The sequence below is a fragment of the Argiope bruennichi genome, chromosome X2, assembly GCF_947563725.1.
Source record: "Argiope bruennichi chromosome X2, qqArgBrue1.1, whole genome shotgun sequence".
Classification (NCBI taxonomy): Eukaryota; Metazoa; Arthropoda; class Arachnida; order Araneae; family Araneidae; genus Argiope; species Argiope bruennichi.
Window position 1 is genome coordinate 76,459,544 of NC_079163.1, and position 21,060 is coordinate 76,480,603.

At 28.4% G+C, this 21,060-nt stretch overlaps 1 protein-coding gene across 2 annotated transcripts in view; it reads left to right on the forward strand.

Annotated features, from left to right (window-relative positions):
• Positions 1 to 13,477, forward strand: part of LOC129961075 (uncharacterized) — a 33,319-nt gene extending 19,842 nt beyond the window's left edge. Inside the window, exons 3-4 of one of the 2 annotated variants that reach the window (XM_056074881.1) lie at positions 4,316 to 4,433; positions 13,358 to 13,477. In XM_056074881.1, coding sequence (XP_055930856.1) covers positions 4,316 to 4,433; positions 13,358 to 13,361 — 122 coding nt within the window. In that variant the 3' untranslated portion in view covers positions 13,362 to 13,477. The remainder of the gene's footprint in view (positions 1 to 4,315; positions 4,434 to 13,357) is intronic. The other variant, XM_056074882.1, reaches the window with a different exon arrangement.
• Positions 13,478 to 21,060: the final 7,583 nt, after the last annotated feature.

Here is a 21,060-nt window from a genome sequence, read left to right on the forward strand (position 1 = left end):
ATAAATACAATTTACTTACAAAAGCATGCAACTAACCTAAAAATAATTTAAATCATCCATTGAAAGTGGTTATCATGACAACAATCAGAACAATGCGCATGCGTGAATTTTCTTCGCCAGTTAGGTAAGGCAAATGCGTGAATTTTTCTACGAAAGTTGGGGAAACGCTATGCAGATTATACATTTTTAATTTCCTTTATTCTGTGTTATTTTAATTCAAAAGTACTTCAGAATGAATCTGAAACATGGATTAATTAACAATGTTTAATTTTAAATGCATAAAACATTAAGAAAATAAACAGAATCGTTTGAAATAATCCGCCGAAAAATGTTAACCCTAGCCTCATTACTGTTGGGAGAAAAAAGAAACTGAAGCCTTACTCATTTGGCGGTGGGGAAAATGGAAGATTTTTTTTTGGCGGAAAAGTTGGCGGTGGGGAAAATGGAAGATTTTTTTGGCGGGAAAGTTAGTTTTTAATTAATAATTAAAATTTCAGAAAAAGGGACCCCAGGTGCACATTCTAAGGTATACATGTACCAAATTTGATAGCTGTATGTCAAATGACCTGGCCTGTAGAGCGCCAACACACACACACACACACACACACACACACATACACACACATTGAGCTTTATTATAAGTATAGATATAGATTACCTACGTAATACGAAAGTAAAACGTCTTGGGGAGACATCATACACCTGCTTCTTTTTGCTTAGCTTATTCGTTTAGCTCATCGTTCGTTAGCTTAAAATCATTAGCTTATTTGAGTCGTAGGATTATTTGGCAGATATGGAATTATTAACAGGGAAAAAATATTGTTTTTATAAGTTGAAATATTTTCTCAATTTTGCACTGTTTTCTATATTCTGTTCTCCATACATTCTGCCGGTTAGTTGATTGATGACTACGCTTCTCCAATCATGTTTTTTTGTTGGCAATCTACACCGAACCTTGCCAAAGCACAATTCTGATTTAAATTTACCGAAATTCTGCAATGTGTGGTAAGGTGTAATATTAAATTTTTTCTACTTTACAATTATTACCTTTTTTAAAAACCCTGCTTACGATTTGAGGTCGTTGGAGTCTTTTAGTAAGGTCTCGTCTTCGGGACCAGAGGATTCGAATTTCGAAACCCGATTCGATATATCATCAGCTGAACACGTGAGTCTGGTGTAGCTCAAACCTAATGAGTAATATGGCACAAAAGCATGAAAAAGATATGGGGCCAGCCCGTCATCGTTATCGGTACTGCGATTCAAAATGAGGAGGTCTATCTGCTATTTCAAAACGGAATGAAAATATATCGAAAAAAAAATCCAACGCTTGATGAGTTTTGCTTGGGAAATAGAATGTTGGCCAATTAAAGTAGGCATTTTAGCTATTTTCTAAATATAAGAATGAATATACTTTATTCGATCATTACATAAACTACATTTAAAATTTTTAGAATACAATTTTAACAAATTCAGAAGATGCGTTTTTTTTAGAAGATTACAGGAAAATTATTTCTGAAGATGCAGAAAAACTTCTAAAACAAATTATTTGCTTAATAAATGGTCTTATAAAATCACAAAATATAATTGTTTGGAGCATTTGATATTTCTCTTAACCAAAAAGTGCAAGAAAATTGAAAAAGGATTCGTATTTAGTTACTTCGCTAATGGAGAAACTACTAATAAATTGTTCATTGAAAATGAATAAATTCTATAAAAATATTTTTAATCTCAGTGGAAAAATCGATGCACGAAACTTCTTTTATATAAACTATTCTTATACTTTATGGAAAAACAGGAACATAAAACACTTTTCTGCATAAAGACATCATTAGTAAGTCTTCAGTTCTCCAAGTGCGCTATTAATTGAACTATTAAAAAAAATGTATTTCGAAACTATTTTATGGGAAAGATATAGAGATCACTTCCCATTTCTCGATTAGTAAATAGCTATGCGCTGATTACTGGAATATTATTTTACATTTACATCGTCATCTTTTTCACTTTCTTTTATACGAAGAATGAGTTAGACTGATGAAATTTGGTACGTGGACTTTACTACAAAATTAACTGTAAATTTTTATCAATTTTGGAGGTAATTTATCAGTCGTCACTAAAATCTGTATTGTATCAAATGGTGGGCTAAATACGTGAATGGGTCTCTCTATTCATGTGCATAAAAAAACGGTAGTTCGAAACCGCAATAAGTTGTAAAAGTGGGTTTCAAAATGTCATCATTACCTAAAATTGTAGACATTTGTCAAATCTACGCAATGTGAATGCAATGATACCCAAATGCAAGGAGCTAGAGGAATGAAATTTGGTATTTGCTGTTGATATCAAACTGGTAGATTTCTTTCAAATATTTAGTCAAAGAGAAGAGATACAAATTATATACTCAATTCTCTTTACTATAACATTAAGCTAAGCACAAAATGTGTCTAGCTTAATGTTATGATAAAGAGAATGTAATGTTAAAAATGTAATGTAATGTTATAATAAAGAGGTACATGAGAAAGTTGAAGCTGGTTTCGTCAAATTTTTACCATCTAAAATAGTATATGAACAGTGAATGAACTGTGCTCCCTTATTCTTTAAATATAATAACATACAGAATGTTAAATATTTCTATTGCATGGCATTTTTAGACTTTAGAATCTATATGAAAAATTATACATCGAGATGGATTCCGTGCATGTCCCTTGCGTTATTGTTTATGTATAATTGAATCTCCTATTGGCATCTGTTTACTACAGCTCTTTACGTTGTCTCTCCTATTCATCTGCTCGAAATAAGAGAGACAGGGAAGTTGTATTATTTCATATTTATAGATTTTATCATCATTTAACGCATTCCATAATCCGAACTTGCTTGGAATAGGTCATAATTAAGTTGTTTGATATTTCATTAATCTTAATGCAATTATTCGTCTATTCGCCAATTCACGACACTAAATGCAGCATAAGATGATATGGAAATTCGCCAAAGTAAGAAAAAATGGATGCATGTAGGAAGGAGGAGGAAAACAGGAAAATGATTCTATTTGTGATTTTATTTTATTTTTTAACAGTTTAAATATGCATACAACTTCTTACATGTCCATGGAAACATAATCTGCGTCTGGATCACAGCATACCCAGTGTTTTTTAATGACTATTAGTCTTTTCAATTAGCATTCAAGTTATTCGATTGGCAGTGAGCTCTAATTCTTTATTTATTAAATATAACATCAATTATAATAAATATTTCTGTTATATGTTTGACATTTTTTAGACAGGATTAGTCTTCTCAATACATCATTTTATTCATCCAGCGAGCTCAAACTTAAGTGAATGGAATTTTTTCTGAAACGGGCAATATGGAAAGCGGATTAAAAAAGAGGGATGGGGCCGTATTCAAATTCAAAAAAATATATATATAAATAAAATCAGAAGTATTAAAATAATTAATAATAATAAATGTGATCTAGAAGAATTAAAAAAAGAGAAATAAAATGTTTTCTTACCTTTTTTTTTTATAATGTTTCTTTCAGATTGATTCTTCTACATTGCCCTCATTATGAACAGGAACAGGTCACCTATGAACAAGAAAAGCTCGAAAGCAGAATTATTCAGATGTTAATTTTTTAAAATAAAATTTAGTTCACCCCTTTTTTTAACATGAACTATTCCCTGAAAAGTATAGAATGGAATAATCGGTGGCATTAAATCCAAATATTTTTTAGGATTTATAAAGAATCGAAAGCTAAATCCGGATATTTCCTACACTTTATGTGTGTAGAAAAATTAGGAAAAAAATCAGTTTAGTTTTATTTAAAATTAACTAATTCAACCAACTTCTTAAAACTCTTTTTTTAACACAAGTCAGTAAAGAAATCTGAATACGTTTTCAACTTGGGGCAAACAGTCGAAATTTGGAATTGGCCTAGCGAATCCCGGAAGTCTAATCACCTTATCTAAATCCTCATTCACAAAGTGCAATAGTATCTATTAAATACTCAAAATATTTAACAAAAATGTTAAAAACATGTCGCCATTTTAGTCACATTTTTTCTTCTCAAACAGAAATAGTTATCTATTAAATACTCAAAATATTTAACAAAAATGTTAAAAACATGTTGCCTTTTTAGTCACATTTTTGTCTCCTCAAACAGAAATTTTAGACGTTTCTACAATCCGGGATAAATAGTCGATACTTGAGACTGTCTCGGCTAATACTGGACATCTGGTCATCTTATCTAACTCCTTAATCACTAAGTACAGTAGAATCTAGATAGTTAAATACTTTTGTTACATGTATACCATTATCTTTTTTTTAGTCACATTTCTGTCTTCTCAAACAGCAATGGGAATGGATCTGACTGATTACCTTTGGAATAAAGCCCACGAAAAACACCGCGCTATGGTGCTCCAGAGAATGATGAAGAACGGAAAAAGGTAAGAAATTTTATGCATCTCTCTAACAAGAATCAATAACTTTGCACCAACGCAAACTCTTGCTCATTTTTAAAGGCTTGTTTGAGCTGAAATGTACCTACAAAAGAATAAACAAGCGAGGGCGAATGTAAACTTTTACCAGCTTGGGAGATGTTTTTCTTCTTTCGAATTTGTGCCTAATACTGGTAACAGTATAGGTTTAAAAATAAAAGGAGAAGAAAACAAAAAAAAAGGGAAGAAAGTTCTAAAAGTGTTAAATTATTTTTATGGTTAACTCTTACAGTTCATAGATGAAACTTGAGTCACTTAGATAAGATTTTAAGTAAGCTAGTGAAAAAAATACAGGTTTTGCATATCGAATTTTTAACACATTGTTGCATGATTTTAAATTTTTACCTTCTATGAAAAGGGGTGGGGCTGAAAGGAAGTGTGGGAGTAAAATTTAAATACTTCGTTTGTGGGCTGTCTCCCCTTTTGAGGAAGTTATATAAGTACTTAAAGCTATGTAATTTTCAGTTCTAATAATTTAAGCAATAGCAGTTGAATTTCATTAAGAGATCGTTCGAATGTATGTATTCTTCATCTTTCAATATCATCGTATCGAAAATAATTATCCAATAAATTGCTGAATTTATGTTATAAATTTTATTTAATTATAATTATATTTCTTTACATTTACTGGAATTTTTTTCCTTACATAAAATTTAATCCAGAGTAAAATTTGATTAAAAATTATTTGAAGAATTATTTCTTTTATTATTAGGATTTAACGATGATGTATAAATTTATGCATTTTATTACTAAAATATAGTCACAAAAAAAGACAATTTGTTAAAACTAATGTTAAAAAAATAGAGTGATAAATTATACATATTACATTCATATTCTACAAATTGATGCAGAAAAAATAGTTAAATTCTGAACAAACTGAAGAAAGCTGCAGAACAAATTAAACAAATGAATTTAATAAAAATAGTTTTTAAAAAACACACTTTTTTTAGTGCACTGAAAAGTAGAATTTTTTATTTAAATTATTATCCTTTTCTTAGTCTTTTAATTTATAATTCATTAATAGAAATAATATTAAATCTTTAAATAAAGCTTCCAATATTCACTAACAAGTGGCACCACTTGTATAGCATTGAAATTTAATTAAGTTGACGATAATTAAGTTCTAAAAATGTTAAAAATACAAAAATTGTCATTGAAAATACAAAAATGTGCCAAATTTCAGAACTGAAGCATAGGAAGCAGAACAAGACATGTTTATTGCAAAATTTTATCAATAACGTTAAATAAAAATATATAAAAATACTTTTAACTTCTAATTTTTTTTTCTATTTTTTAGTAAGATGATAAGTGATCTCTAATTAAAATATTGAATTGTATGATGTATATATTACTGTTGTAAATCTGGTTTATGAAAATTATGAATAGCCGATAAATTGTACTTAGAGTTTGGTTTCCTCCATTGAATTCATATTTCATTCATCAGCTGATATCTTTTGTGATTGTCTTGACCATAAGTGTAATTAGAAATATTTTATCCTATTCAAACGATTCGTAAAGATACTTATGGTTTTACGAATTTTTTCTTCCATTTTTACTCTAATTCATCTCACTATCCCATTCTAACAACTTTTACAAAAGAATTTTCACTCTAGCAATGAATGACTTCAAAAGCAGCTTGAATCATTTTTATTGTTGCATGAATCAGATGTAGAATAAAAGTACTAAGAGGATTCAATAGAAACAGCTCGTACATGCATGTGATAGCACAAAATGTTAAAAAGGGACTTCCTGAGGTTTTTTGGCAATGTTCTTAGACTCACTTTTCACTTTACGAAGTACTTACCTTTACTAATTTACTTTAACTTACGAACAATACAAAAAAAAAGTCATAGCGATATGGAGATTTTGATGAATATTAGTGTTTTGCCCTCAAAGAATTCAGAAAACCATTTTTGGAATTATATCTATCTATCTGTGAACACGATAAAAATTCACCGTGCTAAATTTATGAATTTTAGTTTATGGTTTTCACTCCCAAACTGTAAATTATTTTCAAATTTTGTATAAAATTCGTTTAAGACAAGCCTGCAAATCTTCCCATCCATGTGAACACAACTCAGAAACGCAATGAGCTAAATGGATAAAATTTTGCATATTTTTTAACACTAGATTTGAATCAAATTTTGGCCCAATGTGCCTCTCTGCTTGCTTATTCGTGTGTATCTAAAAACGATAATTGAAAACACTACTAGGAAGAAGGAGGAATTTCCGAATATAATCTTAATACAAAATTCGGAATATGTATCTTTTGGTTGGATACGATAACTCAAAAACGTTATGAGGTATATAAAAGAAATTTGGTATGGTATCTATAAAGATAGACCGAAATAGAGATCTATATTAAAATTTGAATAAAGTCAGTCAACGGTAAGAGGTTAAAAGTGTATACTCGATTTTCTTTGCTACACTACAAAGTCAAACATAAAAATCCCATGCCTTGGAAGTATGCGAAAAATTGGTGGGGAGGATTCTCCAGTTGGTTTCACTTGCGCATCTTTTCCTATAAGAATTACCCCTCCCCCCCCTTTTTTTTTTTCAATTTATTTATTCGCGCATTGATTGAAGGAACAAATGGAAACGAATCCACATTGTGGGATACATATAAATGGGTTCGAAATTCCAGTTGGTGGCATTCTAACTGTGGTTACTTTTGTAAAAAAAGCATGCATTGCTAATGTATGCTGCTAAATGGTTCGCAACTTGACTAAAAATTACTGCTTCCATTACTTGAGTAAATGGTAATGCTTTGTCTTTTAGAATAAACCAAAGTCTAGAAACTTGTCAAGATTGAATCGAATCTTTTTTTCTTTCATATTTTGTTATTTATAAATTAGTAAAATCACCTATTCCGCTCTTAATCTTCATACGTCACGAAATTAACTAAAAATTTAGCAAATTTTTTCTCCCAAAGCTTCTTAAATCTAATTTACTAATGTCTATCTAGGATTTTAAAAATAACTTTAAACAATAATTTTAAATTAAAAGTAACATTTTAAAAATAACTAATCATAATTTACCTTAAGCGATCCTTTTTTAATGATATTAAGATAATTCCTTGCTCAACAATTAGAATTCAGGATGCTTTATTCTGCACTCTTCCATTAATTAACAAGAAAGTAGTAATGCTTATTACAATAACACAGTAACGCTCAATAATGAATTATACTGATGCAGGAGGGCAGAATAAAACATCCTGAATTCTAATTGTTGAGCAAGGAATTATCTTAATATCATTAAAAAAGGATCGCTTAAGGTAAATTATGATTAGTTATTTTAAAAACACTATTTTTAATTTAAGAATTTTATCTAAAGTTAATTTTAAAAACACTCATAAACATAAGTAAATTAGATTTAAGAAGCTTTGGGAGGGAAAAAATGAATTAATTTTTTAAATAGTTTCGTGGAGTATGAAGAGTAATAGCGAAATAGATTTTACTTATTTATAAATAGCAAATTATGAGAGAAAAAAGACTGCTAAAATCATATTATTATAATATTTAAACCTTTTTATGTATATTATACACTAAAAGATACAAATATTTCAAAAAAAAAGGAGAAAATAAAGTTATGGGATGAAATTCTTAACATTTCTGAAACACATAACACAAAAAGAGAAAAATAAATTTGAAAATTGAGCACAAGAAATATCTATCAAATGTTTAAAATACAAATTTTAATTCACGATATTTATTTCTAAAACTATAGGTACAAAATAAAAATTAAACTCATGTGTGGCATGCATATACAAATAGTCAGATTATGAACAGACACTATTATCTCATTAATTATTTTTTAATAATGTGTTGGGTGTACATTATAGTCAAAATAATAATGTATGTCCATCCGCATTGAAAATGATTTTACAGAACAGATGTCAATAAGCTTGAATTAATCAAACCGATCAAGATGTCAAATATGTCACAAAAACTCATTTGGCCAATTTGCCTTAAAACGTTTGAAAAAACATATTATAGCCATAAACAACGTTGTAAATAATCATTATTAACGACAAAAACTGAAAGATTATTCGTAGTCGTTCTTAAAGTAATAATATTAAATTCATTGCTAAAAAAATAAATTTCATTTCACAAACGCCAGCTAATATTTTCGGCAAACTGAGTGCTTTCTGTAATAAGATGTACCTGGGTTCATTATTAAAAAAAAAAAAAGAAAGAAAGAAAGAAATAGCGAGAATTATTTTGCTTTTTTTTCTAAACATTCGTTTTAATCTGCATTTATATAAATACATGCAATTTTTATTATAACAAAGCATAAATTTTAGTCTTCATGAAGAAAATTTTTTAACAACAAATGTGATTGAACTTTTCTCTATTTATTTTATAAATCTTTTCTTAAACAAATCACGTATCTTTCCAATATGCATACTAAAAATAATTTGAGACTCTCTGAAGTTATTACTAAATTTAATTGGTTAACTTCCCATTCAGTAAGACTATATTGAGATGGCCCTAGTAATTTTGAACCGCGATTCTATGCTTAGAACAATCCCTAATCAAGCGCTCCCCTCTCCTAACTTCCACGCAGCAGCAGTAGAGGTGTTTTGATAAAAGACGTCTGGTTTACTGTGTATCATGCCGAAATGTTAATCTAAGCTCTGCAATGGATTAGATTTTTGAGCCTGAAGTCTTCCCGTTCCCAAACTGAGACCTTTCCATTACAGCCACCACAGCCTTTTGCAGTTATATTTGATATCATGCACACAGATATTTATCATATTTTTTCCCCTTTAGTTTCAATTCAAGAAATATGGAGAATGTTTCAATAGATAAGGAATTAAGTTAAAATTTAGAATTTCTAAATATCCTCTTCGAAAAGATTTGCATAAATACAAATTTGTATTTATATAAATATACTTTGTATTTGTATAAGTAAAATGGTGATTATTACGTTTAAGTTTTACCGTTGTTTACAATTGTTGACGATTTATTACATACTTACGTTTCGTTACGTTTTATAAACGTTACATTACGTTACATTTTATTAAGTAATTACAAGTTTGATAAAGCAACAAATACTCATTTAGAATAATTACGGAGTGGTTAATATTAGTTCATTATATTATCTAGACGTATTGAACTTCCGAAGGATTCGTGTTAAATAAATTTCGTCTTAACTCGATAATTGAAGGCTCGTGGTTTGTCTCCGTGGAAAGTGGGCTTGATGCCCCCGTAATAGGTTGTTAGGGATTGAACGTCATCATTTTGGCACGAGGTGGAATATTGTGCCAAATGAAAAGTGTACCAGTTCAAGCTTCCTTGCCATTTGATTATGGTTCTAAAATATGGTTTCTGTCCCAATAGGCCTAATATATCTTCAAAATGAGATGTTAGTCTATTAAAACATAATAAAGCGCTAAATTTATATTCTATGAAATATTAAACTGATGAAAAACTGAAACAAGACAAATTTATTGATATAAACCAGGTACTTTAAATATAAGGTGACCAAATAGAATTATATTTTTTGTCAGCATGATGGGTCAACATTCCTTTAACATAAAGTAACCCGTCATTCATCGTATTCCTGTTCATTTCATTTAAACTCATGAGAGGTAACATGAAGAAAGTGCAGGAATTGTTGTTTCTAATGCTCTAATTTCTTTTCGTGCTTCTCTTTGTGCATACAATCAATGCAAACGTCAAAAATGAAATTTAAGTGAGAATAATATGATGGTATTTTGATGGCCGTTCCGGATCAATAAAATAGCTCACGCTTGCTTCATTTCCTCTTCGAATACTCGCATCTTCTACTTAAATCTTTGAGTTCGACTGATGATTGTCTTTGCAAGTCCAGTATTCGGTATACTCCTATGTAATCAATAAAAAAAAAGCTCAAATTTAGTTTCAATCTTCGAAGTAATATTTAAGTGGTTGATGGTTCCATCAATTAAATGGTTTTGACAATTTCCAATTAAAGGAATATTTTTTTTTACTTAATACCATATTATTATTCAATTTTGTTAACAAAACTTTAAAAAAAACAAAAAAACAGACAGAATCATGCAATTTTGTTTTCTTTAAATAAACTTTGGATGTGCATATCGAAAAAGTAGCATAGTCATAGTGTGTCTTAAGCTATAAATACTGAAATTAAAATTGGCGTTTTGGAAGAAAATCCTGTTTCTGAAATATTTTTTTTCTGCTCTAAACCCTTTCAAATTTCTATAAAATAATTCCAAAAAAATTCCAGAATCCTATTCTAATTTTCAAAGATGTAGATTTCATTTTATTTTTATTTTCACAAAATCTGCAGATTTTATTTTATCAGTTAAAATTCACTGAAACTGAGATTCTTTATTCTCGAGATTTCAAAGAAATGAAAAATAAATGATGATAGAAGGAATATCGGAATTTCAAACATTTTTATTTTTCGAAATTAAACCTATTCGTAGAGAAATAGAAGTTATTAAACGATTCTTACTTGTATGATACTCATATAAACTATATTTTTCCGTAAAGAAATAAGTATAATTTAACGGTCCTTTAATCATGATTTTAAAAATCGAGATGAATCCTTCATGAAATATTTTTCTTAGAAACATAAATATAAGTATTTTGTGACAGCATCAAAAGAAGTACCTTTTCGTTTTACTTCAACCATAATTTGCATCACTGTCAGTTTGACTGTTTGGAAATTCTTTGGTATAAATATAGACTTTTCCGGATAGGCCAAGAATGTGACACAAATGTTTCCCGGCAACTCCTCTAAAAAGTGAGAAATGTTTTGTCACAGAATATTTGTACCAAAAGTAGATAAGATGAGTGTTCTACATCCGTTGCTCTTTTATAAATTTCAGATAAAAAAAATTCTTCATTGTAATGTGTAAAAATTTCTAAAATTTATATTGATTAATTTTGCTGTGACGAATGGTTGATGCCAGACATTCAGTGATTAAATTATAATAAATTAAGAATTCACTAAACGTTCTCTATTACACCTTGGAATGTGTCTTAAAGAAAATGTAATAGGAAAGAGATACTGATTATTAGCATCTTAAAATATGGATAACATATGCTTATTTTATGCTTTCTATATAAAACTGCACTATAAGATGTTTATCTGTTAAAAATGTGTGCCTTGCACACTTTATGTTGTCTGAATATTATGGTTACAATGCATAGTTTTATAATGTTATTTAAGCACTAAACCTTTAAAGATTTATTGGAAAATTATAGATCCTCAAATAATTATACCAGACTTTGTTTATAATATAAAAATTAAAGAAAATAGAATCAATTTTGCAACTCATTCAATTTTCATAACACTGTTCATTAAGCTGTAAAATGAGACTTCGGATGATTAGCTTTATCGTATTCGGATGTCTATCCAAAGGAATCACATTGGAAGGAGGAATAAAAAAAAGCATGAAACAGTTGGCATAACAACCATTAGGTCTCAGCCAGCTGGAAAGAGTTTATTATCAGGCAATGGCGGATCATAAGCTGTTGGGACAGTAACTGTTAAGTCATAGACAACTGGAAAATACTTATCATCCGGCAGTGACGGGTCGTGTCACGTGATCACTCCATGGAGTTATCATAGGGATCATGGGATTCACTCCAGACGGAATCATAATCGCAGCATTTGCATAGTTTGTCCTTTTTCATTAATTTTGAATTATTTGATATTTAGTCTATAAACTCATCTATAATATTTGAAGTATAAGATGCAATATTTTCAATAATTCAACTTTATTAAGGAAAATTTAAGTCCGAAACTTATTTTTCAGTTATTAATTCTGTATTTCTTAATAAATTTTAAAAGATTCAAACGACTGCGTTTGAACAATAGAAATAGAAAATAAATAATGGTTAAAATAAAGGTGAGTATTTTAAGTAAGGTTAAAATAAATATTTATATTGCAAACTTATTTCTTATCAGTTCACAAGAAAAAGTTTACAGGATAACATTATAAAATGATGCAAAATCGAATTCTATTTATTAGGTAATTAAAATTACATCTACCCCGTTTGTTTTATTTATAACTTTTTTAATTTATGTAATTATTGAAAAATGTTGTATTCTTTGAAATCATTGCAGTTGCTTGTAACCTGTCTTAATTCATACGGTATCTTAGAAAAAAAATTCTTTTTTTTACATGTTGAAAAGCATAGTTCTATGTCCGATAGCGAAAAACGAACTGTCAAAATGGAAAAAAATGTGATTCATTTATTCTATCACATTTTTTTTATCAGTATGATTAGTTCAAAGTTTAATAGAGAAAAATTAACTGAGAAGATAAACAAAAAACCGATTCATTTATCATATTACATTTATTTATAAATGTCCATAAAACCTAATTCAGTTATCAATATATTTAAGAAACTCTTTTCCTGAAGCTACCATGTTTAATCAGAGGTCCAATTTTAAAGCAGAGCTTATTAAATACCCCACTGCCTCAAGTGGGATCTACAAAATAATATCAGAACTAATTAAAAATTTGAATAGATTTGTTTGAGATTCTATAACATTTTTAAGTAAAAATTTTTGTATTACAGGATAAAGTGCTTATTATAATGCCGATAATTAGCATGGTATTTTAAAAACATTTTAATTATGTAATTTTATTTCTATTAGTGCACAAGTATTTTGTTTGCCTTTTTATCGTCTGCGTAAGAATATTTTATTAAGTATGTTATTTGATATTTCCATGTAAATTTCACTGCTGGTTAGCATTAACAAATATTACGAAAACCTACAAAGAATAAATTTCTTACAGAATAAATATATTGCACGTTTAGAGAATAGTTGTTATTTCACACTCTAGATAGAAAATATTTTTGTTCTTTTACCTTCAAAAACAATTAATGCATTTTTTTTTTTAATTTCAGATGAATGGATGGTAACTACAAGAAGAAAAATAGATGGAAGTAGTCTTCAATTTAAAGAATTCAAGAAATGAAATGAACATCTGTCTGAGAAGAATAAACTTAATATAAAAAATTCTTACTACATTTTTTGTTTTTAACAATTAAAAGTTTTCTATTACCTTACTGTAGAAAGAATATTTAGAGGCTAGAAATTATAATGTCGATATAATTTTGTGCTTTAATTTACGGTATTTCTATTTAACATTTTAACTGTCTTGGTTACTTTAGCAACACGTATTTGTCTAGATTTTCCAGTGAAAACAATAAAATATTTATCGAATAGTAATTATAAAGAAGAATGAAACTGAGTTTATTTATTTATTCTTGTTCTAAAAAATGTTGAACAAAAATTACCTGCTAAACTCTTTCTTAGATTCGTGAAACCATGAAGAATATTTAATAAAATATACTTTGATTCGAAAAAAAATTACATATGATAGCTTTGGAAATTTTAAGTGAAAAAATTGTAATAAAAAGAATCATTGCACGCATTTACGCAATACTGAGTTTGCAAAAATAATATTTTATAAACGTTTAAACCATAATATAATGCAAAAATCTCTATAGAAAAGCAAATAATTTTAATAAACAGCAGTACTTTATATTAGCAATTGATAAATCCGAATTCACCTCATCAAGATTGATTAAAATGATATCTAAAATATCGTAAATTACTGTTTACAGTTTCCAGGGACAAATTTAAAAAAATTACAGTATATGCAATCGTGTATTTTCACGATTCAAGATCTTTTTAGATAATTTTTATGTAGATATTCTGAGGAAAAATGCGTATAATATATGGTTTAAGCTGTTGATGGGCAAACTGGGCCTTGAATAGAGGCTGTACTCGATCTACTACAGGCTTTAAAATAATGACATAGTAATTTAAAAATTAATATAATCAATACATCCCGGTTTGATCCAAATTATTTTTAGAAATACAGTCATAACTTCATTCATCCAATTAAAACTAAAAAATGTGAATTAATTTTAAAAAGAATTCTTATTGAGTTTTCAAGCAAATTACGTTGTTTCGCCGAAATTTCTGTCTCATTTTTTATTTCTTCATTTGCATCCAAAGGAAAGTTTGCATATCCCCTTGTCTATGTAAATAGTAGCAAAAATACAGCTTACAAAAAAAAAAAAAAAACACTACCTACATTTAATGAAATTATTTCATGAGACGTCACATTCACATGACAAAAATTTCTGCAGATATCATATTTAGCACATATTAGTACTTAGTATTTTGATGTCTTGTGATATCACTCTTGCAAAATGAGAAAAAGGTTTCTAAATTAAACTAGCATAACCCATTTGAATTGACTCCAATTGACATCTTCACTAGAGTCAAACTATAGGACGGACGAGAAGTATAATCAAAGGTCGGAATTTCATTTTCTTCAAATCTTTTTTAAATATGGATTGCAAATTTTTATGTTTTGTTATCGAAACCGCAAATCATGGAATGATTTCATTTTTTAAAAGTTTCCGTTTTATTTATTTTTAAAAAAAAATTTCTGTGAAGACTAAAGATTCAAAATCATTTAAAGTAAGACAAAGAGTTTCAGATGATTCTTTATTTTCTTTTATATTTTTAGACTTCATACAGTGGTTAATAAATGTATACATTTAAAAGTTTGAAATTTCGCTATATAAAATGCAAAATGAGAATTAGATCGTGAATAAAAGTATTCAAGATTTTCCTGTTTTCATCATCACCGTTTTAACAGATCTGTGTTTATTTTGCATATTTTGTTATACTTCTGTATATAGATTACAATTTAAACATTATGTTGACTTCTATACAAACTCACTTATCAGCGTAGAATATTTATAGTATAATGATTTTTTAAAGATAAAGAATAAGATTACATACATTCTTTTAAGAGCGATGGATGATTAAGTTCTTTACTTGCTACTTTAAAAAACAAGGAAAACGCTCTTAATTGAATGTAAAACTGGAAATATAGATTTGTTTCGTATTTTAAGAGAGAGTAATTATCATCATTAATTAATAAATACATTCATAGAACTTCGATTTCTAATAGAATAATATAGGATGTCCAAAAAATATGGCTACGCTTTCAAAATTGAATTAAAAATAAACAAACTCAGATTTTTACTTATGGTTTTTTTATGTTTTGTAAAGAGAAGATTAAATTTTTCTTTTTAATGAAATATAAAGCCTCAACGTCGAACATTTGAAGAAGAAATATTGCAAAAAAATGGAGGATGATAGAAATTTTCTATAACTTGATGTTTGCAGGTGAGATAACTTTTCACATATCAGGTATTGTTATGTGACACAATATTCGAATATTGAGTTTAAAAAATCCTCATGCCATACTGAAGGAAACAAGGGATAGCTCTAAAGTAAACGTGTGGTACGGTTTACTGCCCAATCGAATTATTGAGCCTTTTTTTTTTTCAGAGTAACTGTCCGCTCTGACAATTACCTTGATACACTTCAAATTTTCTCTCTTCCTCAAGTAGAGGACTTGCAACTAGGGCTGGGCGATGACGGAATTTCATCATCGCGATATATCGTCCAACACATATCGATATTTTCCGATATATCGTGATATCATTATTTATTTATTGCTATTATAAATTATAAATAGTATCTCTTAACATGTTGACTGGTCAGAATGACTTCAAATAAAAGGATGTTTCAATTTATATAATAAAAATATTTGTTTTCTTTTGAATAAAAACAGAAAATAATTTTGTTAAAACCCCTTAAATAAAAAGTGTCAATGCCAAAACCATACCTTGAAGACAAGAATTTTTGTATATTAGAACATTACATTGTTTATAAAAACATTAACAAAAATTCTGTATGAAGGACAATAAGAATAAGAGCAACAAAAATAAATACTAACCGGTAACTAAAACGAAATCGAAAATATAAATTAATTGTGAATATCGATTTATTGTATCGCGATTTATTGCGATCGTTAGGCGAAAGCGAAAGTATAACGATGTTTTTTTTTATGCGAGTACGCTTAAGAGTGAAAATGCGAGCTGCGAATAAAATTGTAAATTTAATCAGAATTAATCTTTTTTGCTTTTATTTCTGAAGATAAATATTTAGTGATTAAACAAAGGATAGCCTACAACCTCCTGATATTCGCAATTATTCTTCCATAATGGTATTATTCAGTTAAGGAACAGAAAGCAGTTCATTCCAAAAAAACATGCTTAAAAAAAGTGTTTCTCTATATTAGAATATGACAGTATTTATAGAAATATTAACAAAAATTCTATATGAAGGTGAAAAAGAATGAAGTGCAACAAAAATAAACACTAACCGATAACCAAAACGAAATCGACAAAGCAAATTAAGTGTGAATATCGATTTATTGTATTGCGATTAATCGTGAGCTGTTATTCATGATCACGATTTCGATACTTCGATATTTTTCAAAAATATCGATTTTTTTTTCGATGAATTGAAAATTGGCACAGCCCTACTTGCAACCCAATGTCATTTTCCAGCAGGTGGGATACCATCACACTGAAGTTTGGAAATGCGGAAGGTTTTTGATGAAATGTTTCCTGGGCGTTGGATAGAAAGAGGAAGTCCAATACCGTGGCCACCCAGACAGAAATACCATGTTTGGACTTCTTCTTATGGAGATACGTGAAAAATATTGTTTACCAATCTCCAATTCATGACAGTGATGAACTGAAAAGTCGAATCACAGCGACCAATCAGAGTGTTGATCCTGCAGTGTTTTACTGAACGTGATTAGAAATACCAGATAGGCTCGATGTGTTGCGTGTGACTAATGGTGCACACATTGAAATCGTGGAATAAAACATTGCAAAACATTTTTTGTTGATATTTTCTATATAGAAAAAAAAACCGTAAATGAATATCTTTATTTGTTTACTTGTAATTACTTTTTAAAAGTGTAGCCATACTTTTCAGATGCCCTGTATAATACATAAAATAAGTTATAAAAGAAAAAAGTAATTTTTCGCGTTTACTTGGTTTAGTTGGTTAGATTTAAATTCTATATTAAAATTACACCAGAGTTATTAGGGACAGACCTTGAAGCAAATATTAAAAGAAGTCATAATCGAAAATGTATATAAACTAGTGGAAAATAAAATTCCAACACCAAAAGAGTTCTGATAGATGAATTAAATTTGTATGGAGCATTTGCATGTTTGAAAGCTCGTATCTATTTAAATTTCAGGCTAAAGAAATAAGAGTGATGCTAGTAGCTTTACTATGAACATGCAATTCGTGTTTGCTTTAAATAAACAATATAAACTTTGCGCGTGTTATTTATCATCCAGATCGGGAATTATGAGCTAGATATGAATTAAGAATGAATTTCAGGACACGAAGAGGACAGTATCAGCAGACTATTGAGTTTAAATGATGACGTATAATATCGTTACGAAAAGAAATATTTTTTTCCCGCAATATTACAGAAAGACTTAGCATGGATATACCCATTTTTCATGACTGTTGGCATCTGTGGTCAATAAAAAGGTCGGTACTATCTCAGGAAGATTGGAATCCGATTGCATGTAAATCATTAATGAGAGATAGATCACCGTAACTGTCGTTTGACTATAGCGTGGCGTATCATATCACATCCGCTGCAGAAACTCGAGCTCCTTTTAGTACCAAATAAGTGACAAAGCAAATAATGACAAATCGACACAGTGTCAGTGACGCAGATACAATGAGTTTATACCAAAAAATTCCTAATTTTTAAAATTAAATAAATTTATTTTTGTATTCTAATTGTAATTTAATAAAAACCGATATTACCTGAGAAAAAAAAATTATAAGTAATATAATAGACAATTATAAATATATAATAGACAAAAATATTTTGAAAATACAATCGTCAAGTAATGTCATTCTAAAAAAAAGTGGCACGGATATTAACTCTTCTTACATTTGTATGGACCATGGAGATTCTCGAGCCTCCTCACTGGTAGGTAGTTGTGATGTCGTAAGTGACGTAAATTACTGTAAAGTTTTCTCCTCTTACAGCTTTAGTGGCAAATTTGTATTCTCTTTGTTATTCGTTTTACGATAATAAGTACGAGTTAATAAAAAAATTATATTTCATTTCATTTCACCCTCTGCTTTAAAAAGTTTCAATTGCTTTTTAAATAAAACTAGGTGTGAAGTGAAAAAATTTGACATGGTGCCATCTGTATTTCTAATATAGAATTACAGACTGCTCCATTGCAAAAATCAGAGTTTTGCCTCATAATTGTATATAAAAAAACAAGAAAATAAAAGAAACATTTAATTTAATTTTTTTAATTAGATTCCGAAAATATTTGCCTAAGAATCGTCACAAAATTTAAAAATTCATGAAAATAACCATGCGTAAAAAATAAAAATACATATTTTAAAGAAATACGCAGTGATTTTATGAATAAAAATCGAGTGTTCTTTTTTATATAAAAAATTTGATTTAAAAACGAGAAAATTGCAATTTTTTACACATTCAGATTTTTATATTAGTTATTTTTTCTAGCTATTATTATCTTTTTTTGGGGACCCTTTAATAATTAGATGCGTACTTAACTGGAAAGGAGAGAAGGATTGAGATTTTCTATCAGTTTTTAAGGTTATTTTGAATTATGTTAATGTAAAAACCTCAAATATAATTAAAAATATGCAATTTATAAAAAAATGGAATTTTTAGTAAGAATAAAAAATAATTATTATTATTTTCTTTTTTATTTCCTTACCTGAGAAAAGAATTCTGGAATATATATATATATATATATGTTTAAGTAGTGAAAGTATATATAGAAATAATAAAGATCTATTTTTTTTTATGCTTGAGTTTTGGATAAACGTTTTTAATCATTATTAAAAGTAAGATGATGGATGACAAATTATAAATTTAAATTGTTCTCAAGCAAAGGAAAAAAATACATAAAAAAGATATTTTTTATCCAATTTAATAAATACCCTTTAGATACAAAAAAAAAAAAAAAAAAAAAAAAAACTCTAGTTCAAACGTGAAATCTGTTTCGAGTTGTTTAAGATCAGATTGCACTTTGAAGAATTACCATCTTTTCTCAAAAGAAAATAAATTAAAGTGTTAATTGCTTCTTTTAAAAATCAGACATATTTCCCCCTCAAACAAATTCCCAATAGTGAGAGTAAACATATTTTTGTTCACTGGTAATAATTTGATAATACGAGAAAAAGAGAAAAATTTAAATTCTATATGAATAATAAAGAAAATGTTATTTTAAAATACATACATTTGTATTTAAATGTAATTTGATTTAAATTTATTTAAATTAATATTTAAAAGAAACGAATCCACAATGTCTTGATGTTCTTGAATTCCACCTCGTATTCGTTAATTTTTTGTAATCCTTTATTCTTTTAAGTTTTAAGCACTGCTAAGAACTATAATTAAATTTCAGAAAAATGATTAAACTTCATTAAAAAATGGAGTCGTAGGTTTAGTTTCCGAAATTGCAGACATTTCAGAAAAATTGAGTAAACGAAATATACATTTAATTCTGCCAAGCACCAAATATTAATCAGTAATGACGTTAAAATATGAGAGTGAGAGTTACGTTATGAATAATGTAGGAAGAATGAACCAATGAGAAGGCTCGAAAATCTCCGTGGTCTATTTGAATGTAAGAATTGCTAATATGTTGCTGGAACGTCTATGCTTTCCCTTTTTTTGCGTTACTAGTTCTATACTGTAGCTGGTTATGTGTGCTCAATCCAAGGAAAGATGCTTTCTTGTCTTTTTCTTATTTATTTTCACTTACGCACACATATATAATAACACACATTGACGATGATCACACATATATAAGGAAAACACATTATATATATATATATATTTAAATGTAGAAAATGCCGCTAACAGAGAGCGAACGAATAATGCCTTTTGCCGCTAACGGAGAACGAGCGGTGCCTGCTTGCGCCTGCTGCTGTTTCACACCAACTCTCAAGTTGAAGTGTTTACAATAAAGGGTGCTTAAGTGCTCTTCACCCTCATTCCAAATATACATATGATTTAGAACATACTTTGCCATCTATGTTCAGTATTAATTAATATTAACTACATGAATAATTATTTATACAAAGAATAAAAAATACAAATAAAATAGTTAAATGAAAACAAAAATTACAAATAATAAAATAACAAAACGTACTCCAACCCATCAAGAAGTCATTCTTGATGTACAGATAATTTACAAAGTTTAAGTATAGGCCTTTTAAAAAGTCCTTTCAAAGTTTTTAATGTAACTACTCCTATGGTCCCATCCTTACCCGTATGTGTAGCTACAACCTTACCAAGAGGCCATGTTGCTGGAGGAATATTGTCTTCTTTAATAATTGCAATATCACCGATTTTAATGTTTGGATGAAAATTTTTCCATTTTCTCCTATTTTGTAACGAACTCAAATAATCTATATGACATCTTTACCAAAAATTTCATTTCATTTTTTTGGACAATATCCCAGCGTTTCTTCAATGCTTTAACCTACAAATTACGTTTCGATTTTTAACGAGTTTGTAAAGAATTATTTTAACCATATTTTTCAACAATATATTTCGCACAAAATAAAAATAAAATTTAATTTGCACGAGCACGTCAATGGGAAAAAATTAGCTTTTATTAATGTGTTGCCATCA